The 27,874-nt window shown below is 38.4% G+C and overlaps 1 protein-coding gene across 10 annotated transcripts in view; it reads right to left on the reverse strand.

Annotated features, from left to right (window-relative positions):
- Positions 1-27,874, reverse strand: part of RGS7 (regulator of G protein signaling 7) — a 219,564-nt gene that overhangs the window by 10,957 nt on the left and 180,733 nt on the right. For 2 of the 10 annotated variants that reach the window (XM_071739076.1, XM_071739077.1), the window contains exons 13-18: positions 27,262-27,372; positions 26,653-26,778; positions 19,897-20,083; positions 16,725-16,814; positions 15,422-15,475; positions 4,688-5,165 (exon numbers count right to left, since the gene is read on the reverse strand). In XM_071739076.1, coding sequence (XP_071595177.1) covers positions 5,007-5,165; positions 15,422-15,475; positions 16,725-16,814; positions 19,897-20,083; positions 26,653-26,778; positions 27,262-27,372 — 727 coding nt within the window. In that variant the 3' untranslated portion in view covers positions 4,688-5,006. Of the gene's footprint in view, positions 1-4,687; positions 5,356-14,000; positions 14,091-14,475; positions 14,557-15,421; positions 15,476-16,724; positions 16,815-19,896; positions 20,084-26,652; positions 26,779-27,261; positions 27,373-27,874 lie in introns of those variants that run through there. The other 8 variants (XM_071739079.1, XR_011724920.1, XM_071739080.1 and 5 more) reach the window with 8 other exon arrangements.

Below are 27,874 nucleotides of genomic sequence, written 5' to 3' on the forward strand. Positions count from 1 at the left end.
TTTACCATCCACACTTGTAAATAAGGACTGTCATCTAGGATTTAAGCAGGTTCTCAGAGTTTATTGTCACAGCAATTTCTCTTAAAAAATTTACACATACTGCCCTTAGGCCAAAGAGCAATGCTGGTACACACTCTGATTCATGTGTCTATATTAAAGAATCAGGCCAGCAGATTCTTCACTCTCACCCACGCATAAAGAAACCAGCAGGTAACAGGGTTAGGAGTAGTTCACAGCTTAGAAGTAAAACAAAGTGACCTTGGTAAAAGAGAAAGATGGTCTGAAAAGGAAGGATGCTACTCAGACACTTGGAGATACCTCACTGACCCAAGATGTGTCAGCTACACATGAAAAGCAACAACATTTTGATGCAAAGGGTCTGGGTAGCACCATGCCATGTAAGCCAGCACAGTTCAGTTTTGGCTCTTTACTGAAAAAAAAAAAAAAAAAAGAAAAAGGGCAAGACTCTTAGTTATGTGTACAGACAGAAGTACAACAGTAACCCTCTGCTCTTCTCCCATGAAACCTGGGAGGGTGCCCTGCAGCCTGCACTGGGCACTGTCCTCCAAGAAAGTTCTATCACCCCCAGTCTGGAGGTGAGCAATGAAGTCAGCCAACAATTCAGAAATCCCCAGTAAAAAAAAACCAAAGGTAGCTGCAATTTTGCAATAGATATTTAGTTTAAATATTAGGAAAAAAACTTCATGGTGGCAGAAAAACTGACTGCTTAGAGAGACTCTGCAGTCCCATTTATTAGTACACAAACCTCACAGTCCAGAAAAACATCAGGAGGAGGAGTCCAGCCTCTAAGAGATCGTCCCCTCTTCCCCTCCACCTCTTTGATTTAGGGCTGCAGCTTGTCTGCTCCTCACAGGAGACAAAGTGTGATATGTTTAGCACAGGCAGATCAAAAGGCAGATTATTATGACTCACAACCACTTCCTAACTTGCTTAAATGAATTGTGGACAAAAAATATGTTCAAAGCCATTGTTGATAATTTCTCTTGAATATCTTGGGACTGAAACCTTATTTTAAATAGATATTTTTAGATATTAACTTCCTTATAGTAAAATTCCTAAGTTTTATGAAATAATATGTCCAGTGGTGCTAGTTCTATGCATGACATCTCTAACTAGAAAGGAAAAGATGGTCATTTTAAAATCTAAATTCAAGCAGCTGATCACTTGGCATAAAGATCAATATCAATAAAAAAAAAATCACTAGTGATTTCAAACTCCTTATTCCCTGGATAATTAAAGAAGCCTTCCCTCACTTTAATTGTTCTCTTTGGCTTTCATTCATTTTTTTAAAAACAAACAAACAAATATCCTAAATGCATTCCTTCATAGGTCATTTTCTGGAACTGTTTTTTTGCCCTCCTATTTGTTATATCTTGGATGAGTATTTGGCCCTTCTGTCTCATAATTCCAGACAATGTTAGGGGTACAATATGAAAGAGCCAGTTCTCTATATTTGGTATTAATTGCTTTCTAGCTGAAAAAAAAAAAAAAAAGTCGTTGTTGGGTTTTAACAGTTGGTCTTTTCTGATTTTTTCGGGGGGGTTTGATTCCAACTCTGCATGGCCAAAGCTGCAGCCAAGAGGCTGGCAATCCACCAGCTGCATTCAGCTCCTCTTGCTCCTCATTACTCAGTTCCCCAGTTCTCCTCCCTTGTCGGTTCCATTCTTGCCACCACAATTAATTCCCATTTCTTCCTCCTGTATTCACCTTTAGCCCATTAATTTCTGGCCAGTCTCCACTGCTGTTTCAGCTCAGCATTTTGCAGTTTCTCTCACGGCTGTTTCAGGCATTTTTCCTTCTGCTTTGGTTTTGTAGAGCAGTTGAAGAGCAGTTTCTAATTGCACCTTATGGAAGAAGGGCTTAGTATTTCAGTGCTCTCAGGTAGGTGGTAGGGAAGCTCCCATCTCTCTCACTGTCCATTTTTCTTCCCACTCTAGTCTGGGAAAATAAAACCATAACAAGGATACAGCAACACCAGCAAACACTCCTTCCCTCTGTAGACTTAAGAGCTGTTTTAGGCACAAGGATGCATAAGGAAAGAGCATGTCTGATGAACCCAAACTTGTAGATGTTAAGTCCCCTGTTCCAAGTGGTTATTTTAATGAATACTACAATTAATTTTGCACAAGGGAGGGTGGTTCCAGCTTCCTGGGCAGAGCCAGGAGGCACTGATTGATGGCTCTTCCTCAGAAGACAAGAAATGTCAAAATCCTTCAGAGTGGATTTGTCTCTTGGTCCTTTCTTCCTCAGCAGACTTCTGGCCTCACTGGAACTACTGATGTGCATTTCTTTGTGTGACCATCCCCATACTTCAGCTGTCTGGTGGCTATACAGACAAACCTTAATTTGAGTTGCTCTTAATTCTTGAAGGCAGATCTTCATTAAACAAATGGAAGAAAACATTTCTCTTTTCTCTGTGTTGAACTAAAAGGAAGTTTGCCCCTCCTTGGAGTTGCCTGTCTCAGTATTGTATCACTGCCAGATGCAAGTGATCAGCTGAAGTATCAAAAGATTGCATACAAATCTTTAAAAAATCAACTGATTGTAGAACAGATTTTGTTTGGGCCAAATTAACTTGTGTAACAGTGGAGTTGCATCACTAAGTTCAAATGAAACTTTAATACAGCTCCCTGCCTACTTTAAAATCTGTATTAGTAATGTATATCTTTACTTTACAGACACCAGGTTAAAATCTGTGGAAATACAGGAAAACAATTCAATAGAGACTTTGTATTTATTGAGAGAAAAGTATTATTAGAAGAACAAATGCTCCATATCTTTTTATCAGCCAGTTGGTGTTGCAGAGGGATTTAGAAAAAACAAAAATTTAAAATCTTAAATTGAATGAAATACCTAATGGAAGAATTTGAAATTTTAATTATTAAAGGGGGGTAATTCTTCAAAGTAGAGTCTGGTATTGAATCAGTTAACTCCTAAGGCAAAGCAGGCAATATACCAGCTGATGCAATTGGTGGCAGCAGGAGTTTGAAAATAAATATCTCTATTTGGCACTGACAACTGAAACAGAACTCAAATTTCTGTGGATTTCCTGGCCCCAAGTTCATGCCTGAGAGCTCGCATTTCTGTGGTAAAGGAAAATTAAGTCTCAGAGTTTAAAGATCTGGGGTTCTGTGTTCAATTTATTAAAATTTGTCAAGCCTCCCTACGCTGTGAATATTTTGAGTTGACCTAGATGGTGCTCTTGATAAAACGAAGCTCTCATAGGGCACTTCCAGTGTTTTCTGATAAAAGCTTAGTAGAGTTGAGCAAAAACCAAGGCACTTCAAAGCAGTGATCATCATCCAAGCTAGAAACCAGAAACACAGTGGCACGTGAAAACAAAGAACAAACAACAATCCCTGAGCCTCCAGAAACCTCAACCAAGCAAAAACCTGGGGAAGAGCCATTCAGGGTGATTTATAATGCGTTTGCTCCTGGGTTCATTCCAACTCCCTCCTCAAAGATGCTGCAGTCAGGGCTGTGGCTACCAGCAGAGCCTGTGGAGAAGAAGCAAGCGCTGCCTGGAGGAGGCAGTTCAGCTCCCTTCTGCCCACAGCTGTTCCAGCAGCTGCAATTCAGGTCTGTAGCTGATGTTCAATGAGATGACTCTAGCAATAATGTATTCAAGTGTATTGCCTGGTTGCATCTATGACTGTCACACTTTTTTTTTTTTTTCTTTTTTTGTATGTCTGGGTGTGCAATTTTAGCTTTGGTAGTCCCTTTGAAGCAAGATTCCTGTTTCTCAACACCTGAGCAATGGCAGCACGACAGATGGTACGAGCTGGATGTCCTGAGTCCATCCTGTGCATCACTTCAAAGGCTTGTTTGTCCTCTGCAACCTACGAGGCCCTGGAGAGATCAGCATTTTGTCATTTGACTTAGTTCCCATCGCTGCTTTCCTGTTCATAGATTCTGCCTCTCCTCATGTCATCTCAGTCAAAAGTGCTGTTTCTCAGGCCAAGCAGAGATTCTGGTTCCAGCTCAGCTAAGCTTCAGAAGCTTCGTATCAGATCTGCTGTCTCACAGGCAACGGCTGCGTGCTCTTGTAAATCTGTCAATAAATCTGTGAGTAACCTCAGCAGTAGACATTCAACAAACAGCACACCTGAACAGAGCCCTTGAACTAAAAAGAGAGCCTCCTGCACTGCTACCCACAGTTTGCTCTACACACAGCACACTCCACACTCCCAAACCACTCACTACCTTTCGGCTTGAAATGTTGCACTGTATCACAAGTGACAGCAAGGAGAAAGAAACCCTGTCCTTCCTATTTAGTGAGTATGCACTTGTTTTTTTTCAGCCAGCTTTGTTCATGTGGGTTCCTAAGGAAATGCACTGCAGTTGATCCCATCCTTGGTTGACACTGAAGGATCATACAGGCTGTGCAGCTGCAGTAACACAGAATGGTTCCAGCTTAAAGAAAAGTTTGCTTTGCTTATGTGGTGATCAGCAAGCTGGAAAGGTCTCGTTGCTGCTAGCTTGATAAAAAGAAAATAAGAAGTAAATGATTATCAATAAAGTATGTTTGATTAGGTGTCACTGAGAGAAAGAAAATGCCATTTCATGTCACTTTTTAGAAAGCAGAAGGTGTGTAACTTTTGGAGATGATTTTGCTCTTGACTAATCTTCGGATTCAATATTAAAATCTCAAACTTCCCAAAGGAAAGAGATTCTGAATCTTTTAATGAAAGATAAAACAACAATATAAACATACACAAATTTACAGAGAAAGGATCAACTTTAATACATCTGGAGTAAAAGGTGTTCTTTTTTAAATATGGTATAAAAATAAATGCAAGAAACATTAACAGAGAATATACAGACAACAGACAAAGACACAGGCTTTCTTTCTCAATGTGAATACATCAGTGAAATGAAACCTTCTGTGCTAATTTATTGTGCAATAAATGTGATGCCATATGTATATTTATTAATATATGCATTTTTTACATTTCTTCCAGTTTTTGATTGACGTATTTTTTTTTTTAATAAACTGTGCCTAGCAGAAGCTTTTTTTTCACTGTACTTGAGCTTGCAGAAAATAAAAAGACACAGATCCAGCTTGATATGAAGGAGGAAGTGAGCAGACAGTTTTCGAAATGGAGGCATCGAAAGGCTAGAGAGTCCCTCGGAGTCTGTAAAGCCTTAGTATACACAAAAGAAAACAAGTCAGGTCCTTGCTCATGCAACATCTTGTTCTACTGTCCTCTGAGTCAGGCAATCAGTGAGCTACAAAGTATGTATAATGATTTGAGTCTGCTTCCATGCTACAAGGTGATCCTTTTAGTAGGACTGCACTAGACTGGTTAACCTCTTTGATGTGAGCGATTTCCCCTGAGGAAAAGATAAAAACAAAAAAAAAAAAAAAAAAACAGAAAACAGAGGCATGATCACTGCAAACCTGGTTATCAGCAACCACTTAGCGTTGCCACACCACTGTCAAATAGCTAAGGGCACCAACTGGAGTCTGTCAAATCTCAAACCACAGGAAGCCCTCACCCTTGAACACCCACACTGCTGGCCAGCCAGATCGTTTTACAGCATAAGCCAGCAAATTTAAAGGCCATTCTCATAGGAGTTTAGTTTGGGCTGAGGAGAAACTAATGCTGAGGTTTTTGGTGCTGGTGGTACCCAGAACTTGAAGAAGGCTACTGCAAGGGAGAGTGCCTTGTGCTACAAAGAAGGCTGTGCAAGCTGCAGTAGCTCTGTCACAGAAGACAAAAAGCTACTTTAGAGTTCAGGTAAGAAACTAAGAGGCAGATTGCATATAGGCAGGAAAGCAGCTTTTCCATGAACGCAGCTATCGATTTGCTGAGACCATCTTTATGATTTATAAGGAACGCTGGTCATGCATATTACATGTGACTGCATAACACTGCTTTGAAGGTGTTTGGATTTCCACATTATTATTTTCCTCATTGTTCCTCCTGTTCCAAGGATGCAGTTTCAGGTTTTTTAGCAAGTTCTTTTCATAAGGTCCCACAAGGGTTAGGTCTACAGAGTGAAGAGGATGGTGTGGGGTACATCACCATGGTGTATTTCAGGCAGATTTGAGCTTTGTCTGAGCCAGACAATGAAACCACATAAGAATTGGCTCTCCTAAGGCCACATAAAAGAAGTTAGCTCTCCTAGGGCCATCCTGCTGTGGCTCAGATTCAACAGAGGAAAAGCTGGCACAACAAGCTTACATTACTCCTCAAAATACCACAGACATACCCTGATAATGTAACATAAATAGGTCATAAAACATCAAACAGCAAGTGGGTCTGTCTAGTTAGATATTTAATACTTACATTTATTGTATCATTCATTTTAAGTGCACAAGTCAGAAAAATCCAACTAATTTCAAGGAGACTACAGGTAAGAAATACTGTAAGTATGGAGAGATGCTATATCTTCTGCAGTAAATGGTAAATTAGCTTATTCTGCCATATCAATGAGTTGTTAAGTCATCTGGTGTATTATAACTCAGTAGAATTACATAATTTCATATCCATTGTCATCATCAATTAAATTTATGCTCACAGGGATCTGCAAGTTCATTTTGAGCATTTGCTCAAATGCAATGTATCTGTGGGTCTTCATAAAAGGAAGCATAACTCTTATTCTTTGTGCTCTGAAATGTGTTCAACAAATTAGGATGAATACTTCCCCTGTAGTATAATTTTGAAGGGAACTCACGATCTGCAGTGTTGGGTTGCAGACTGCTCATCCATCGGGTTCACCAGATCACCTGACAGAATTAAGACTTGCTCCTTGAAAGCTGGAAAGTGTCCTTCCTAGCACACTGTCCTGATTTCATCTGGAATAATCTTGATTTTCCTCCTAGCAGCTGGTATAGTGCTGTGTTATACAGTCAGGATGAGAATAATATTGATAAAATCCTGATGTTTAGGTGTTGCTAAGCAGTGTTTTTTTCAGCTTCTCATCCTGCCCTGCCAGCAGAAGCTGTGAGTACAGGAGAAGATGGGAGGGAACACAGCAAGGACAGGTGACCCAAACATGCCAAAGGGGTATTTCATCCTACATTTAGTATGTAAGCTAGGGGGAACTGGCCAGGGAACACTATTGCTTGGGGATTGGCTGGTCAGCAAGTGGTGAGCAATTGTATTGTGCTTCATTTGTTTTGTATATTGTTGCTGTTATTATTTTGCCTTCATTTTATGTCCTATTATTATTTCTATTTTTACTAATTATTATTTTCCCTTCCTTTTCTGTCCTATTAAACTGTTTGTATCTCAACCCACGAGTTTTACTTTTCTTTTGATTCTCATCTCACAGGGATGGGGAGGAGTGAGGGAGCTGCTTTGTGGTTCATAATTGCCAGCTGGAGTTAAAACCATGACACACACTCTCTTCTCTGTGTCTAGCTTTATGCATCACTTCCTACCCACAATAAATTCACAGCTTCTTGACACTTGTTAACTTCTATTACTCATTACTTCCTCTGGTGTAACAGGTAAGCTGTTATACTAAGATATCTTTCTAAATAGTCAAAAAAGTTTCAATAGTTTTCTGGCACTGGAAAACGATTTAAAACATCATGTCCAAAATAAAGATTGCTTGACATAATCTAGGATGATACAAAGCATAAGTTTATCTTTGGTTTTGATGAAGTTGTAGGTTTCCAGGTCTACAAACCTGGCTACTTTCTGTAAATATGTATGAGTTTCCTGTAGTACTGACCTGCAGTTGATTAAAAAAAATTAATCCAGGAGTTATCTAGTAGTTCTTGAAACAATTTGCCCAATACCACACTGGAAAGCAGCATAAGCTCTTCTTGTGGGATAAAATCTCTGATTTTTTTTTTAATTTTTTTTTAAACCCTTATCTGTAACAATTGATTATTTCAGAGTTACAATTCCCTGGAATTTTTAGATGAACAATAATTAAACTCTAGCATGTCAGGGAGGAATTGTGATATGACATAAACTAGGAAATTCTGATCTAAAAGCAAACCAAAACCTAGCTGTTAGTTTATCAGACTTGTGTAAGTTTGTTCTACATATTAGTTGAATTTTCCCTTATAGACACAGTGAGCTGTCATGTCAAAACTCTTCTGTATTCTACATCACTTGCTCCCTGGGTATTGCTGGCTTTTGGATACTTATTCTCCTAAGCTCTATATGGTCAGGAGTTCTAAGGATGCTTCTCTCCTCTACCTCCCCTGCCTGCCCCAGAGCATATTACACTTCTTAAAGATGTAAAGTCTCCATCTGAACAGCAATAATGCTCTTTTTCCAAATATTAGTTGTTCTAATTTATTTTATAGCTGGAAAAGTTAAGCTTAGAAGATACATCCTCCTTAGGAGAACTTCATCCATGTTTATTGGGAATACTTAGTTCTCTGGAAAGATAAGCTTTTACTACACAAAGAGAAGCTTTTAGTACACAGAACCCATAGCAGCCCCAAACACAGAATTATGCCAATTTCTTATTCATATCTGCAGGAATTTGTTATTTTGCAGTTTACACAGTATTTCTTTCAAACTCTGTTTCAGACTACACTTTAACTCTATACAGCAGGGTTTTGTAATTATTGCTTCTAGGAGATTTCCAAATTTACTCAATTTACAGACTGATGTAAGGTTCATCCCTTGTGGATCGTAATTTAAGAGCTGAGCCCAGATGCTTCTTTCAGATACAATGTTAATAGCATTTTGATAAGCTAAATTTTGATTTAGGAAAGTACATCTAACAGGCCAGTTTTGAGAGGTGTAGCATATGAGTCATAACATATAGGGAAATGTTTCCTGTGCTAATGACACTAAGGAACAACCAGAAAAAATAATTGGAAAAAAGTAGTAGATGTTTGTCTGAAGAATTCATTTGAGTCCTTAATATTTTCAGTATTTCAAAATTTTCAGTATTATTTTTAATATATGCCATTTAGAAGTATACATTTAGAAGTACATTTAGAACACATTTAGAAGTATATGGCCAAATTCCAAGCAGGATTAGGATATTTGGTACATTTTAGATATTTTAATTGAAACTATCAGTTTTATTAATAATACAGAAGGGAAAACAAAACCCCTGCAACTATGCTGACAAAATAGTCAAGAGTATGAGGTGGCAGCACAGCTGTTGGAGTGAGCAACTACATCTAAGACTATGAAATCAGTCGAGAATGACACAGAGTTGTCCTTCCAATTGTCGTTCTAGAGAATTTAGGGGGAAAATGATAAAATCATGTGCAGATTTATGAACTGCTAAATGCAAACATGCTGCCTGACCTATTTATGCAGCATGGCACTAACACCTCAAATAATCCAGCAAACAAGTCAGCAACAACCTCAGTGCACTTATAAATACAGGAGGCTTATAAGAAACCAATATGAAATTCATATAGAGGTTGGAGCTGAAATACTTGGTAGAGGAAGATCAAGTCTTTTCCTTTTAGAAGATCCTTTCTGCTAAGTAATCTCAGTAGCTCCTTTTTTATATTTCTTATTGGCAGCACTCACTACTCACTAGGGCTGGTAACTAGAAATGAGAATTCCATGCATCTGACCAGGCGTAACAGGCAGGACTGTGAACTCCACTGTGAGCAAAATGAGAAGCAGATCCACCCTCCTTGCTCTCACCCTTCCCCATCTGCTCACACCTGCAGCAAGCCAGCAACTCAGCCACCACAGGCAGGGAGAGATCTTGGGGACATCGCAGAGCATCACGCACACAGCTGGGATATAAACAGCCCCTGACAGAACCACATCTGGAGAAGCACAGGAGCAGAAAAAATTTCTTTCTAAGATTAGGCAGCCCTTGCTCTTCTAAGACAAGGGAACCGCTTCAGCACCTCTGTGGGGATCAGGAATCTGCTTCAATTTCTCCAGCAGCATGGGATGCTGCTCTCACCCACCTGTGCAGGTCCCTTTCTCTTCCAGACATCCGAGGAAGGGAAGGAGATCAGCACTGACTGAATTTGGGGCACAGGTTGTCAGCACAGTTGCAGCACTAAGTAGTTGCATGTGCAGGAAAATCCTTCAGCCTGTCGTGGGGATTTGCAGCCCTCTGTTCAGTTCTCATTGGAGTTGTCCTGGTTCCTGGAGCCAACCACAGATGGGAAGCAGCAGCTGACTGACAGTGTTCCTATTTTGGCTCATTCCAAATTGGTTGACACCCCCTATTTCTTTCTCCTTTTGATTTTTTTTATAAAAGATTTTGCATAATCTTTTGTATAATCTTTACATTCTCTGATGAGCTGCTCTCATCTGTGATTAACCTACAAACTCTTGCCAGCTGGGGCAGTTTGAACTTGAATAACCAACTGCAGTGTGGGGTAACACAGAAGATTTTCCAAGGCATCAACCGGCTAGACAAGCATTTTTAGTATGTTTTCCCTAGACCTGATCCCTCAGGTTTCTATGTTCCTGCACCGTTCTCATCCCTGCAAATATCTTAAGACTCAGGTATATGTTTGTCAGCTGGGAAATGGCAGGCACTGGCCTAATACCTAAACTGGAAGTGCTGGTTCCTCACTTGGATGAGCCTGGCTGTGTTAAGTGCTGTTCTGTACCCCTTCTCCTCCAGCACAGAGTGCAGCAGCTTCAGTCCCACCCCTGCAGAGCAGGACAAGGGGGTCAGGCCTCACTGGCATGTCCTACAGATGCTCTTTTTGTTTTCCCTCACTAGCTTTGGCATCACTCCTAAAAAAAATCCCCCTAAAACTAGGTTTTTGGACTAATTATTAGCTCAAACTAAAAATTTCAATTATTTCATCAGTTCTTTTTAATAAATGTCAAGAAGCCATCTCTTTCCTGAAACAGAAAAAAAACTTATTTTCTACAGATATTTTTTTATTACAGTTTTGTATTTGTGAAATAAGAAGCTTTGTTATTTTTTTCCCTGACTAGCTATTTGTTTGTTTAAATTTTAGAAAGAAACTGTAAGTTCTAACTGAGATTTCTTCCCTAACTGTACTTTGAGAATGAAATCCTGAAGCTGCCACTGCACTGAAGCTCCTTCACAATGCTATGCTCAAGACAAATAAGGCCTTGGTGGGATTTCAGGGCTAGATGGGCTTTGGGTCTGACACAGTAGAGCTCTTGTGTACACAGGTTTTACTTGTTCACATAGGAAACTTCCTTGACTAACAGATGATATTGATACATCATCTGCCTTGTTTCTCAATAAATGGCCAGATTTTAACATAGCAAGAGATTACTCAGGTTTAAGCATCTAAAAAGTCTGTCCCTCACTGATGAGACCAGAGGAAGCTATTTTTATTAGTTTTAATTTCCATCTCTCTGCCATAATTTGCTATGTCGTGTTAAGAGACACTGGACTCAGCCTCTGTGAACATGTGCTGTGTTCAAATGGCCTCCACATTTCACACCTCATGCATGAAATGGTCAAATATTAATGGTTTGTTGGGGGGAAATCATCAAAGGGGTGAGGAAGTCTTTCCAGCTAAGTGGGAGAAGATAGCTGCAAAGGGTTCGGGGTAATGTAAAATAAAATTACTTTACACTCAGAGTTATTAAACATGGCCTTGCTTATGACACTATGAGTTAAGATAATTATAATTTCATGGCTCTCTACTTTAATATATAAACAGAATTTGGTCTTTTTTTTGCTGGCTGAATTTCCATAAAACATCACAAACATGCAGCAGGTATATTTTTTTGCCTTTTCTAAAACTGGGCATCATTGGATAAAACTCCTAACACTGATGGTGGTACCTGAAGCCATGACACTAATATGTGATGTATGATGGTGTGTTTCCACCTGGGCAGTTCTGGGGAGGAAGACTGCACCTGCTTGATTCCTGGTAAGACAAGAAACTTTGGATGAAGTAGAAATTAAATTAGCTCTGGGAATGAGATCCCTTTGTTTCAGGCTTCCAGACCCATGATTGCTGCTAAGCACCAGGGTAGTGCTCATCCTGCTCAGACTACCAGTCTGCCAGTCACAAATCCTGCATGCACGTGAGAAATTAAAGACAATTTTCTTAAAGGTCCTCTTTGTCACCATCAACATGATCAGTGCATATTCACCTCTTTTTTTCTACATAATTTGGATGTTAGTATTTCAGGTAGAAGAAGTTTCATGTTTTTTTAAATGTGTATATATATATACACATCTATATGTGTATATATATATATTTATATATATATAAAATGTTTCTAACACTGCTCATATTGTCTTGTTACAGACTGCCAAGGCATTAGCAATTTTGCTCTATAAAATGTACAGAGAAAGCTAAATAGCCAGTGTTTTTAAGCTGAGCATTTAGGACTTTCATAAAGCGCACCAACTTAATGAAATTCTTCTGGAAAGAAAACTCTCCAGTGCCAAAGAAACACAGAGATGAACCTATTCTTTTTTTTGGTAAATATAGCTCTTTATTTTTAAATATAGCACTTTGTTTTTTCCCCATCAGACTAGAATAAGGACTCACTGTATTAGGTTATTTCAACTTAATTTAAGGAATATTATAGAGGGATTGCCCTTAGTTTTTAAACTTTCTAGTGTAACGTGCTTTCTGTAGCAAGTATAACTTACTTTCAATCATCACTGATCAAGAGACTGATCAGGAGACTCTTACATTCTCCATCTTAACAAATCAGGTTATGAATTACAAGGCCATCTTCTCAGGTTGAGTCCCTAGGCACAATCAAGGTTGCTGGATCATTTCAAACACTTGAAATTGGAAAAAACTGAGGTCTAATTTAGTTTATACAAACCCACTTTGATATAAATAAGAAAAAGAACCAGTGAACATTAGTCTAAATTTCCTAAACCATCAGAGGAGAAAAAAAACCTGTAATTTTCATCTTACAAGATCAGAAAGTGATGACAGCATTTCTTCAAGTTGTAGAAGACCTGTTTCACACCTATTTCTGTATTACTCAGAAGAACAGATCTATAGCACATTCCCTCACTTCACAGCTGAACATTAATCACTACACTGAAGGATATTCTGGGGAGTGTTTCTCTCATTCCTGCTGGTTGGAACCACTCTATGAAGGCAGATAATTACCTATTATAAACTCATCATAACTGAGAACAAGAACAGAAGAACAAGGATGCCTGGCAGGAAGGGGTCCTGGGGCAGCGGGTGATGTGAACTCAGATTTTCACTTTACCATCCTGATATTCTGAATTATTATGCAAGCCTCAGAGCTGCCAACGTAACAGAGAATATAGATCCAGCAGTGGCACGTGTTGCTTTCACACCTGACCCGACTTGACAGACTCCACCCTGATTCACAGGTAGGACTTTGAAGAAAAGCAAACCCAAACATTTTATTCTATAGCTTGCTCTGTGGAAAAAAAAGAATTGGGCACTTCTACTGAAGAAGCACTAATGCTTCAAATCCAGAAATCCTTGTTCCCATTTCTAGCTCACAGCTGGGCCTGCTTTGCATCACTGGCATCCTGCTATTCTGGTACTTCTGCCCTGAGATTAGCAGGATGAAGCTCTGGGATGTCTGCAGGGCATAATGCTCCAGTGTTTGGGCACAGAACTGCTGCTTTAGCACTAGTGCTGCTCTGAGAGGGATTATCAGAGTCATCTTATTGCCTCCCAATCTGTCTTTTTCCTTTTTTTTGTGCTGTATTCTCCTAACATCTGTCTGCAGCTTGCTTTGTCTCTCCTCATAGCCACTCCTTTACATACTCTTTACAATTCCTGATCCGTGGGCTGTTTAAATTCTCATGAATTAACAGAGCTATTGGAGCTTGCCAGGCAGTGGGGCTGGGAGAAAGCCTGGCTCTCAGAGGGCCCAGATGTACAGCCTACTCTCTATACATTCTTTCATTAAAATAGGCTCTTCAAGTAATATGGAACTTCCTATGGAATCATCAGGTATTTATGATATTTAATGTTATAATGTACATTGTTTTTTTATAGATCAACCTGCTTAGACAACACACAAACCACACTGCAACATGCTATGGCAACACCACCATGCAAAATAGAGGGGTTTTTGTTTCAAACATTGGGACAGTTTCCTTTGTGACTGTTTATTTACTTTTTAGTGTCCTTTACTGACTTTATCCCATTGAATCCAAATTTCTTCCCGATTACAGTGGATTCAAAGCATATTACAGGCAGCCTTTACCTATAAGAAAGTAGTTAAAGAATTACAGTTTTGTTTTAACATGTGAGATATTCCCACAGCCTCACAAAACTTTCTTCTTTCACTACACTTGTTTCTTTTTTTGATTACTAGAACGTGTGTACAGATATATTTCAAATACTTGAGGAAACACTCTTGAGCCTCATCAAATAGATGGAAGTTTCAGAGAACTGTTTCTCCTTCCCTAGACACTAAAAAACAAAAACCATGATCTTTGCTGAAAGCTCTCATATTTTTCACTTCAATACACACAGCTCCACTAACCAGGTCACAGAAAAGCCACAGACACACACACACACAGCAGCATCACCTGAACGATTCAACAGACAATGCAGACAAACTTGAGTATAATTCAAGATCTTTCTACCTCTTTTCATAACAGGTTAGTGCTCGCTCTCAGTGTTGGTGTACAGTTTTTATGGCATGGGAAAATAGGGATGTTTCTGCCCTACAAAAATAAATGCGTTGAATGCTTTAGTTTGAACTTTCACATTGTCAAAAAAAACCCAAAATCCAAAGAAACTGATAAGTAAAAAGAGTCCCACATATCAGTAAATCACTGGAATTTTTGGCAGGTGGGAAGAGGATGCACACAACAGATTTACCGTCCTTCATTTTTTTTACCTTTGTGAAATAGCTGTCAAAAATTATATATATTAAAAAAAAAAAAAAAATAATTCTTGAAGTTCATGATCAAAATGAAATTCTAATCAAACCCTTGTGCATCAACAGCATGAATTCTTTCATTGTGAAGAAGCTGTGCTAGACATTAAGGAAAATGGGAAAATGATAATTGTTTATTTTTCCCTGTGTCCAATTAAAAAAACAAAAACAAACAAAAAACCCAAACAAAAACAAACAAATGGGAAAAACTCTTTTTTGAGTAAAACAAAAAGGAGACAGGAAAGAAATAAAATGTATTCAAACTGTGTCAGCCTTAGCATTTTGGGAGGTACCAGAAAAAGTAACAACATCAAGCAGGTTTTCACAGATTCTTTACTATAATTAAAAAAAAAAAACAAAACAACAAAGCAAAAACAAAAATCAAAACCACAAAAAAACCCCAGAGTGGCTCCCAAAAGGTCCATTCCTCTGTGTGTGACTCTTAAGGTCAGTGGGAAAAGGTCTAGGGAGGATGGGTTGTAATGAAAACACATTATAAAGCTGTCATTCCCAGGAAAATTCACAAACTCTGTTAAATACACTTTTAACTGTCAGGTTAGAGAAGCAAAAAGGGCGAGAAGGGATCAGTGTGGGGTAGGGGAGAAGGATGTCCCATCAGGTTTACTGGTCTTGTGAGGCAACAAACTTACCACATTGCGTGTGAATTTCTCAAAAGATGTTCGACGATCCAGTGTGTTTTCCAACTTAAATTTAAAATAAAAAACAAAGAAACAGAAAGAAAAAGGAGGGCGAAAAGGAAAGTAAAAAAAAAAAAAAAAATGGAATAGAAAAGAATGATTGATGAAACAATGGACTGCAAAATAAAGGTTGTATAAAACAGGAAGCAAACACAGGGATGAAGCTGTACTGGGACTCTGCAAAACAGCAGATGGGCAAAGCAGATATAGTATTCAACAAAAATAATTTTTCATGGGGTTAAAACCATATTGATTTAAAAGAAAAACTGAAAATTAAAAAGAAATAATGAAGTGCACATCTTGTGTTAATGAACTGACAGTCACAAACTTAAGGACTTCACACGGACAGTTGTAGCTTTCTGGTATTTTCAACATCTCTCTCTATATTGGATCTTCAGAAATCAATGTTTGAACAAAAAACAGAATCACACAGTACTTTCATATAATTTTAGGTTGTCATTATAAAATATAGAAAGCTATGATGTTAACAACTATCTTGTTCCTGTAATAATCAGGGCCCTGATTTTGCAGGCACAAGGCTCCCAGCTGATTCTAGGAGATCACTGTTTAGAGCCCACAAATAAAATTATTTGTCATTATGCTCCACAGACTGGGCTGTGTCTAGTCAGATCTCATCCCATAATCTGGACTTTTCTAACCAAATATTACATACCAAAACATGAGCTTCTGTTTGCCGAAGTGTGACATGATCAGTCTTTCAAGTCAGATTCCTAGCCTACTCAAAACTATTAATGTAATAATAGGGAAAGAAAAAGAATTAGGAAGCCCCTATATTTATAGTTGAAATTAGAAGTTATTCATATGAATAAGATTGTTTCTAAACACATTCTGCAGCTTTCATAGGTGGAATAAAGAGAACAACAATTATTACATAAGCAAACTTGCAAACATGAAAGACTATTCTTCTGGGATTTTATTTTATTATTTTTTTTTAATGTATTTGTAAAGCACTTTGCAATTTAAGGTGCTTCATAACAGAGAAAACAGTACAATATGGGATGTAAAAATAAAAATAAGTTTTGCTAGATTAACTTATTGAAACATGCCCGCATGCAGGATATATACACATATATGTAAATTGAATTCCTGTGTGTATGTGACCCTCCAAACACGCCAAGCTGGTCACCTACCAGATATCCAGTTGCACTGGCACAGGGGAGAGAAGACTGAGTATTGTTGCAAACATAACCACTGCTTTGCACAGTGGCAAGACAAAGGCAAGATGGACCAATACCTTTTTCTTGGCCTGTAGCAGCTCCTGGTAGGCACTGGATCGTATAAAACGTGGATAAGAATCACTTTTCATCAGTTTGTAAATGTGCTCCTGAAAGGGAAAAAAAGGAGCTGTTATTACTCCCATAAAAGAAGACTTAGGTAAATAAAACAGGAGGCAACCACGTGTGTTTTGCTGTGGAATGTACACCAGGTAGCAGGGTGCTGAACATCAAGTTTTAAGGGACAGCAGGTTACAATTCTGAAGCTGAGGCTGAGCTGCTCTCTTCTCTTAAAGCAGAAATCCCACCTATTATGTATAAAGAACACAACACACCTTTCATCTCTAGTCCCTACTTCCACTGTGGAATTCCTTTTTCTAAGAATTTACAACTGAGTTTTAGCTTAAAGCCCAGTTTCAAACTTCCCTTACATCAGTCAGTTTAGCTAAGTGACTGTATCAGGAGTTGTGGAACCATTCCTCATCAGATTTTCTGAATTTGTTTCTGGAGATGCCTTTCTCACTTCACAGTCTGGGAAAAGGTACAAGATTCAGCACCACAAACAAGTGCTAAGGTTAGGGAGGATTTTTCCTGGCCACTCCTGAAAACATCCTTTGGAAAATATTTATTTGCCTATCCAGCTGACAACATAAGAAGGAAAATATATATCTGTAAATTGAAAAATAGTTCCAGGATAATCTAATTTCCAAGATACTCATTCTTCCAAGGCATATGACCATTTGGAAACCCTTAACCAGAAAAGAAACAACACGGGGATACATATATATATTGTTTTTCTTTTTGGAGTATTCTCATTTCTGTAACTATGAAAAACTAAAAAGCCATGAAGTAAGCACTTCACAATTCTAGTTCTTGTTATAATGTTAGGAAAGATATTTGTAGAAAAAGCAATGGGAATAGGAAATACTCTAAAAATCCACTTATTATGTTGCCCATTTTTTGTTTTATTTTTACTTAAACCCTATTTTTTACTACAGGATGCTTCTAGAATGGCAATCAGGAAACAGCAAATAAACTGTGAAGTAAATACTGTTTCTCAGCTTGGCACTCTGTGAAATTATTGAATAGAAAAGAAAAAAAGAAGTCAAACCACCTTGCTTGAAACTTACGTCAAAGGAAAACTAAAGCCAACTTTTAATTTTGTTTTAGCAGAAAGGACTCTGCTCTTGCTATACACATCAAGGGTGATGGATATTAAAATGTTATTTCTGTGCAACAACCAAACCTATAAAAGCAAGAATAAATTAGGCTCAACCAGAACTGTTGATTCACACAGTCTTGAATTGAGGCTGGATGCTGTTTAGCACAATTGGTCTATTTTCAGTTGTGTGTTTCTCATTTGGCATGGAGTTCTGTGGTGCAATGTTTCAAGTCCAGAAGTGCTTTCAAAGCATCTTTAACCACCATTAAATGACCTGCCAAATGCCAGAGTGATTTAGTGATTTGTATGTGGTCTCTCTCACAGCTGGAAGGAATGTTGCAGGGACAGAGCCCTACTCCTGACAAAACACTGCCACTGCAGGTGGGCCACTCTGTAAAGGTCCTAAAACTTTAAGTTAGAACATGGAAGGTACCATGTGCTCCCTTTTCCCAGAGAAATTGAGGCTTCCAGTTTCAAGTTGTATGGTGTACTGGATCAAATAAGCAGAGGTCTGACAGGAGGAAAAGTTCTGCTTGCGTAAAAACTGAATAATGAGTAATCCAGGTCTTCCATGTCATTCATAAATGAAGGCAGGGAAAAAAAAAAAAAAAAGAGAGAGAGAAAATAAAACTGGATATTGCCAAGGAATTTAACTTATTTAATTTTCCTTTACTGTCTGCAAGTGCAGACACATATTTTTATCTTTAATCCTGCTAGATTGCTGATTTGTGTAATGTGTGTTTTTGTTAAACACTGAATTTCTGAATCTCCAGGGTGGTTGGCAGATGCAAGTAAAAATTGTGTTTGGCTTAATGCAGAGTACTTCAAAACTTTGGGTATGATGCAGCACCTAGTCTACATTGCTATTCTCAAATCACCAAAATGAAAAGGTGATAGAACTATTCCCCCTCCTATTTAGGGCCCTCATTCAGTTCCCTTCTCTCCTTTGTGGGACTTGCAGCATCATCTCCTGACTCCCAAGATGATGATCTAATAATCAAGTTGTAGGAAATCCTCCAGGGATATGATCTCAATCTCTCCTTTTGACACCATTTCACTTTGCATTAATAATTAAATTTTCATCACTGGGCTGCTGATGAAAAAGGGAGGATGGTAGCTGTTCTACTATTTTTTCTGTGAATGCAATTATTTTCTATTTCTTTTCTCAGAGGTTTGCAAAGATTAAATATTAAGTTATAAGTCACATGAAGTGAGGCATTTAATACAAAACTTCATGGTTTTTCCCATGAGAAAACCCAAGATTCATATTTTATTGTTTTTGGGTTTTTAACTTCTATTTCCAATCTCAAAAATATAAGTATTTTTACAAATCTAGGTCTGATTAAAATTATCTTTTGATGCTGATATTCAAACCGCAACTAAATCAGACCCCTAAAAGTCAAATAGGACATTTACAGAATGTTCTTTCCTGCTGTATTACTGATTATTGAAGAGCAGGTATTTAGGAGCTTTGCCCAGTATTCTGTAGATAGTGGTTTAATAAAATATAGAACATACAACAACAAAATATGATACTTCTGCATAATCTGTCACAAAATGTTATTTCTCACATGGGCTGTACTCTTCTCATGATGGGAACCTATGACTCCCAAATTCTAACACTTTTTGACATGCATGATATGAGTGACTCAGGATAGAGCCATTGAGTCTGTATCAAAGGAAGCCTTTCAGAGAACTAGAAATCAGTGTGTGTTGAGGAAGGGGAAACCTTTTCACTTAATGTAACTGAATAAGTACATGAAGGATAGGAATATGAAAATATTGTTTTCACTTCACTATATGCTTTGCTCTATTTGAAGCCCACTTATAGCCAGGCACAGAAGTTTTTCATGAAAAGTTTCAGTAACTCATAGGCTCCATGGAGTAATGTGACTCATTTGCACTGCCAAAATGGCACCGTAGGAAACAGAGCATTACCATTTAATTCCCAAATATATCTTATTTTTGTATATGGACTTCGCCAGCCAATATGCTATTCCAACTATTTCTAAACAAGATTGTGAACTGACCTGAGCATCTTCAAAAGTGTATCTTCCAGGGTCCTTTACATTCTGCGTGGTTTTATCATAACTTTTTGAGTCTAGATTGATAGCGCTGGGTGCACCTGGAGCAAGGAATTCTTGCCAGATTTCTTGGACACGAGCAGGAACTTCACGGATAGGCCTCTTCTTCAGGTCTTCTACTGCTAACCAGAACCTGTGGCAGAAGACAGCATCTTGACTTCCAGTTTGGTACAATCATTAATGAAATACTCACACTTCTTTGCTCTTAAAATTTCCCTAACTTAAGTTTTTATCTAAAAAAGACTAAAATAAGAAAAATCTGTGATTTTATATTGGGATATTCTGGCATACCATCTCAGGCAAACAGTTCACCTTAAGAAGCAGCTATTAGAAACCTCTTTATGAGAAATGTGGGAAACCCTTCATTACTTATGTATGGGTAACTTGCTTTGGGAAGTTTTCCATTTAACTGGAATTAAACTGAGATTTAATTTCACCTGAACGTCAAGCCTTCTATTATTTATAAATCTATTGCTTTTTGACATTTCCTCTGAAAAGATAATAAAAATTCATGATCCTGCTATCTACATGAATCTCTCTGAGACCTGCTAAACATTATAACTGTAATTTTATCTTTTTCCCCACAAATCATATATAAACTGGACAAGCAATTTTTGCCCACTATAATTTATTTCTTTAGCATTTCATTCCTATGAGCTGAATGGAAATGCCCATTCTCTCTTCATCTGCTGAGAAAACCAACACTGGGCAATCACATCCAGTACCAGGCAGTTCAAAGGCTCCTTTTCACTCATTCTGGAAGAAGCTAAAAAGGTCTTGAACCCTTTTTGTGATCACAGTTATCTGGCTGTAAGCTTTGATAAGCACTTTTCATTTGCTACTATGATTGTTTTATCATTAGTTCTTCTTTCTGTGTTCAGACTCTCTCACTGCATAAAATGTTTCTAAATTCAACTAGGATCCCATGTTTAGACATGGTGCAGACCACTTAGTTCCTCCTCCCCCTCCACCCTGAGAACTCAACTGAAGTTTGACTTCTGTAATAACACAGTATCTATGCCATTGGAGGTTTTCCTTATTGTTTTTACACAGCTGACCCTATGAAACAGATAAACTGAACCTTGAAGTGAGTTAACTCTGGATTTCCCAGGCTGACGATTTGAGTGCACCATTAAAATGTGGTGCCACCACTGCCAGACCAAAATGAGCTCTCCTCGCTTAAATAAATAGGCACGGGATAGGGAATCTGAAACTGTACTCAGACAACACAAGAAAGCAAAATTATACCATCCTCAATCCAAATTCTAATACAAGTATAGTACCAGATCCTAGAAAAGGACAGTAAAGCATAGCAAAGAAAAAATGAGAGTATTTCTTCTGTAAGGGCTTCTTCACTTAACTTGATTTACCTTCCAGAAAGCAAATAATCATTCACAGTTCTGTTTTGAAACTCCCTTGTAGCACAGATGGAAGGAGCCTGGACTCACTGCTCATAAGACATTCCTGTAAGCTTTGCTTTACTGAGATCATTATTTCAGGTAATTCTATACCTTTCAACTTCCATAGTGTCTAAGCACAAGCTTTCTGTCTATTCAGAGAATGGTTTGGGTTGGGAGAGATCTGAGAGATCATCTACTTCTAACCCCCTTGTCATGGGCAGGGGGACCTTCCACTATTGATCCCTTCATATTCTCTGAGAGAAAGAAGTAATATTGTCCCAGTTTTGCAAATATATTAAGAATGTAATAATGTACAGTGGTTTCTCTAAGGTCACAAAGGGAGTCTGTGAAAACAGAATAACTTCTGCTTCAAAAATTCTGGGTAGCAGCACTTATCTCTATGAACTGTAATGTGAACTGCACACAGATCTGCACAGAGCCTGGGGATGTATCCTAAGAATGTGATAGCAATGCAGTAACAGAAGCCTCAGAACTCAAGTTTAAAAACTGCACAGCTCTCAAACATTAATTCAGTTCATTCCATCAAATTTGGGCAACCTACTTTGGTTTCTTTAAGCTGCTTTTGATGTTTGCATTTAAAAGTGTATATCCTGCAGTGCTAACCCCTTCAAATGCATCTTCTGGGACTGACTGATTGCTCATGTGTACTGAAGGCAGGTAGGGAACCAAAAAATGAAAGGGAAGGATGTTCTTTGTAAACACACGTTTTCCATCACCCTCCAGACATCCTGAGGATCTAGTTCAAAGCTGTCACATTCTTGTTTGTTCCATTATTTCACTGCCAATACTTCTGGAAGTCACCACAAAGATGCCTTAGGATGATATTTTCTTTTGCAAGTAAACTGCTTCTATATAGCAGGTTATACTCCATTATGGAGAAATAGATGGGAGATAAATTTAACTTCTCTGAGGAAACATTCAACTTCCAGTGCAGAACAGGCAAGTTGTACAGACACATCCTTACAGGCTGAACACCAGCTCTTTGGTAGATTAATTTTATTTTACCCTTCTAACAATAGCATTCAAAAACCCTACTGGAAGTGCAAGGTTCTAAGAATAGAACCTTTGTAAAAGTAGGAAGAAAAGGCTAATTTCTGTAGTATGTTATGTCTAGGGTGCTCCTTTCCCAGCCAACACACATTTTAACGTTTTAATATACTTATTGATCTTTCAAGAAAAAATGCCACTCCTCCCACAAAGTCAAACATGCAAAGCTAACGAATGGCAAAAATAAGGCTGCCACCTCTTAACATTTTCAAAAATAACTTTTTGAAATATCCCATGGCAACCAAGAGCACAGCTGAATTTGAAATGGGGTCTGCAAGACCTCAGCACAGGGCCTTCAAATCAGAAGGGCTCTCTGCCCCTTTTTACAGCTCTCTGCCTCGTGAGCTGTGACCAGAGCAAGGGCTGTGGAACTCCTGTAACAAAGAGCAAGCAATGTACAACAGCAAATCTGTGCAGGAGCAGGAGATGGGGGACCCAGCTGCATTTTGTGCACAGTGATATGCACAGATTTAGGGCTACTTTGTGATAGAAACCAGAGCTCAGGATTTCTGCCCTAGGATGAAGCTGTATCTCCTGTTGGTGGAAGTTTGCTCTTGCCAGAGAGACCCTCTTGAAAAGTTACTCAGTACCATTTGAACAGAGATCTGAGTAGCTGGGTGTAAACCTCACTGCTGTCTTCTGTCTCAGAATTTGGGCTGCCACATGCTGGGTCACACACTAGGTCACAAGCCTGGCGTAAAGCTGAGTGAGTATCTAGCATATGACAGTCATACATCGAGCCACATGACATGGTAAGACACATGTTGCAAGACATCTGGGGATTTTAGCCTCCAGCTGGATTACTTTCTAAGTGAGAGTGGCCTTGACAGATATATAGCACAGTTGCAACAGAGCTACTGTCCCATTAACTGACCTAAATGTCAGAGGCAGCCAGCAGCAGATCCCAGGATCAAGCTTATCAGTTGAATTTAGCACACAGGAATACAGAGTGAGTGAAAAGCTGCAGGGATTTGTCACTAAATGTGTGAGATTTAGGTGCAGTATGGAGACAATGAAATGAGAATTATGTGGGCTTTGCTCCCAGTGCATGTGACACCTCAGAGGACAGACCTTTTCAGCAAAAGCAAATAAAACCTTGACAAATTCCATGGAGAAAATCAGCTGACATTTTCCTAGGGGAAGGAAAGACTACTCTCTGTTTCCTAGAGACCACCTTCTTACTCAATACAACTTGAAGCTTCAAGACATAGTCTGCAGGTCTTCAAGAAAATGACAGAGAAAAACACTGCATTTTGCAACTAGTTCCTTCTCATATCATCTGCAGACATGACAACATTGCTGGGACTTGGAGTTTAAGTGTGAAGGAGAAATGAGGCACAGGTAATTTCAGCTTTGAGGATTAAATTTCATCAAGTTATTAGCACCCAATCCAGGGTCTGCTAATCAAGAGTATGAAGGATAAATATTATCAGTGCCCATACTGTGTGGGAAAGTGTCATTACCAACACTTCTGTTTGGACTTGCAGAACAGACATCAAGGACAGTTAATCATACTTCATACTTTCTAACATGCAAACTCTCTCCCCCACCGTCAGTGAAGACAGAAATGTCAAAAATGAGGATGAGTAATAAAGAGTAAAAAAGTGAAACAGGCTGGATGAAAAAGAAAACATAATCTCTTGCTTATACAGGAGCACTTTGCAGGAAACACTGCAAATATTTAGTACTGTATTTGTGGGGTTTTATTTATTATTTCTACAGGAGATAATTGAAGCCTCTGTCTCCAGTACAGAACTTTTCTACAAGAAGTTAAATGGTTGAGTCCAAACTAAACACCCCACAAAACCTCAGTTTATACGGTGTCAAGACAAAAATTATTGAGAGAAAACATATAAATCTAGCTAACTTCTCAGTCCCTCTCTCATTTTCCTCCACAACCAGAACTCAAAGCCCCTCTTCCCTATTTACTCACTCCTTATGCAAGCTAATAAATGAGGATAGAAGAAAGGAACAAGGGCTTTTCCTCTGTGCATCATGGAAGATGTCCTGTCACCACTCTCCCTTCACTAACTTAGGAGGCTTTTGCAATCTTAGCACTGCCTTGGAGATCACACCTCCTGTAATATGGCATCATGACTTGGAGAAGCTTTCAGATTGGCAGGACTGACACCACTTAGATCTTTACCAGATCTAAATGCAGATCCTACAAAACAAATACTTGGGAACAAAAGTAGAGTCAGCATAGGAATATTAACTTTTTTTAAAAAAAAAAAAATCTGCAGCAGTACAAACAAGAGAAGGATATGGAGAATAATGAGGATTTTCTACAGAAATGAAAGAAATTAGGTCTCCAGGTGCCACACTGCAGTAAGATTAATTTCATTATTTCACTCTCTTTGAAAGTCCTTTTCCAGTGCTTGGACAGCCTGGTGAGCAAGCTCGGTAGTGCTGGATCATGCTCAGATAAGCCTGAGCACGTGTGAATTTTAAATGCTGGTCACCATTTTTGTAATTTTATTAAGCTATTATCCAAATCATACGTTACTTTAGCTATTTCTTCTGTGTAGTGAGTAGCATACAAAGCAATCCCTCCAAAAAATCTGCATAGCAACAAGAGAGTACAAGTGATAGCCTGCATTAGGTGGATGAAGAATCCAACCTGTGTGTTAGCAAATGAAGCTACTGCAATAACAGAACTGCTTAGACAGCTTTATTCCCCTTCTATGCTTTATAACATCCCTTTAGATAGTGAGAAATCATTAATCCCAATTTACAGGCCAAGAAAAAAACCACACAGGTGCAGAGTAAGCAGATGAAACCTAGTTCCAGTCCTAATCATTGCACAGATCTTAGTTTTAACTCATGGATCAAGTTCTTTAGCCCTGTTCTGCTCTTAAGACAGGATCTATATCCACTAAGAATGAGATTCTCTGCCACCTTAGACACTTTCAATCCAAGTTAATGAAACACTAACACTGGGACTTTAGGCTACATAAGATGATGACACTTTAATAGAAAAGGTGTATCTGGTAGCCATCATTTCAGATTTTTGGCAACTAATCAACTTAAATTGAATCTCCCTGTGATTGCAGTCCCCTGCTGTATCCTGTATCCTGTGTTTGGGAGCTTGAACCCAAGGTCCCAGCTATCTCACTGGAGGTTTGATAATGCTTGTTGTAAATCTTATTGTGATTACACCTGTAAAGGGATGAGATAAAGGTACTGACCAGAGTTCACTTTGTTCCAGGGGGAAGATGTGGATGAAAATAAATCTGTTTTTCACAAGGTGGCTGTCAAATCCAAAAAACTCAGCCCCCCCCAAAAACCAAACTTTCACAGTGTGTTAACAAAGAAATTAGTGGTCTTCTAAATGTAGGGTTTACTCAGCAGTAATGCTTGAAACCATCAAGCTTTTAATTTCTGTTATTGAGACCTATAACATTTTAACTCCCATAAACAATGAGCTTTATAAATTTATGCTTTCTAACCTGAAACTACATGAGTCTCATGGTGGATTGATTTCCTTGCATTCTGAGGACTTATAAACATAATTCTGAGCATGTGAGACAATTCCCTTCAGTTATCATCACAGCACCTTTTCAGTACAAGTACTCGTGCCTGATCCTTCCCAGGGACATCCTTTAAGCTCATATTGACCATTGCTCAGATATTATGTTTTATAATGTCAATATAAAAACCTAGAGAGACAGAAGAGTAGATGGCATGGTAAGGAATCAGCTCTGAATAAACTTCTCTATAGAATTTTACTTGCACTTTGCCTGTGGCTACTGTTGTAAATAGGATTAGAAGAAAAGCAAAGGATTATGCAGGTAACAGTCTAGCAAAGAGACAATAAGTCTGGCAAAGAGAAAAATTATCACAGAAGAGCATAGAAATTGCAGTATACTCTGGGCTGGATAAGTTTGTGTTAGAATAACTGCTCTGCAGGGGAGTTGGAACTGGATGAGCTTTAAGGGCCCTTCCAACTCTAGCTATTCTATGATTCTATTTGGGTTAATCAGATATACTGAACAGGCTTTAAATCAGTCAGTGTTTTAAAACTGTTTAATAAAATGAACTGAAAGAAAAGCTCTTACATGGCTATTTTTGACCAAAAGTTGTACATAAATAGGAAAATATGCTTCATATCATTCTTTCCCTGTATATGAGAATACATAGCAATATGCATGAAAGAATTCTGAAAGGTGAGACAGAAAAATTTTTGAAGGGATCAAGAAATGAAAAATTAAAAAGTAAAGTCTTTCCCATTTACCTTAAATTTTCTGAACTGAATTCTGACTCCAGGAATTTGAGAAACTGCTCTCTTCCCACAGGGTCTTTCAAAGCTTCATCCATGCCAAATCCCCATCGTTTCACCCTCTGCTGTCCTGGCTCTTTGCTATAGAGGTAAAAAACCAACAGGAATTACAATCAGCAATACTTCAGTATTCTAATACTATGTTCATAACACAGACTAAATACTGCAGTTCAACCACAGATTTCTCTCCTCTCAGATTACTCACATGAGCTCAATGTTCAGAGATGCACAACCAGGCTGTTGGCACTCATGCAGGATGAAGGTAATTCTTATGCATTTACACAGAACAATGACTTTCAACAAGGAAATTATACCAGATTTTAAAAGATTTTATTTTATCTCATGCTGGAACTCTGTAAACTGGTTACTGTAACTTTTAAAACACATTTATAAAGCCATAGCTCTTCCCATCTTAAAAAAGAGTAAGGCTGGAAAAGACCAAAAGGATTTGGCATTGCCCTTTTGCCTCAGTATTTTCCTGCAATACCTCTGTCTGAAATCTTCCCATTTCAAGAAAAGCCTCTTCTACCCCCTAACCCCGAAAGAAGAAATCAAATTATATACCTTGTCTCCAGTTCCCAGAAAGTGGTGTCATCTGATATCCAAGGGTTTGAGGGATCAGGGGGCACAAGAAAAGGATCATATTCCACGTACTGCTCTGTATAAGCTAACAGGCTAGGAAAACAAAAGCATCAAACATTGTCATGTCAGGAGGCAAGGAAAGCTGATCAGGTTATGCCAGTTAATAAGTTACCTTGGCTCAGCTGAGCCACAGTAACCAGACGTGTAGATACTCAGAAGTCAGCTACAGTCTCAGGCTAAAGAGTTCAAACCTTTTAAAAGTGGATGCCTGAAAAAGGAGGGATGGCTCAGGTCTTACCAAGACCTGATATAAACTAAAGAGTTCCTTAATACTTCCACACAGCTCCTTTTAGGACTCCTTTAGGCACTAAGAAATTAAATCAAATAACCTCTTCCATGCATATTTTCTTTCATAAAGGAACATGTTTTATAACCCTACAGTTTTATTCACGAGTTTCTTTAAAATCTATTCCAAGACACTGCATGTTATTCAAGTCACACTTATTGGCCCTGCAGCTGCTAGGAATCCTTTTTTTTTCAGTTTAAATACAGTTAATATTTTTATTATTTCCTAATCAAATAGCACAACTCCTAA

The sequence above is a fragment of the Heliangelus exortis genome, chromosome 3 (assembly GCF_036169615.1).
Source record: "Heliangelus exortis chromosome 3, bHelExo1.hap1, whole genome shotgun sequence".
Taxonomy (NCBI): Eukaryota; Metazoa; Chordata; class Aves; order Apodiformes; family Trochilidae; genus Heliangelus; species Heliangelus exortis.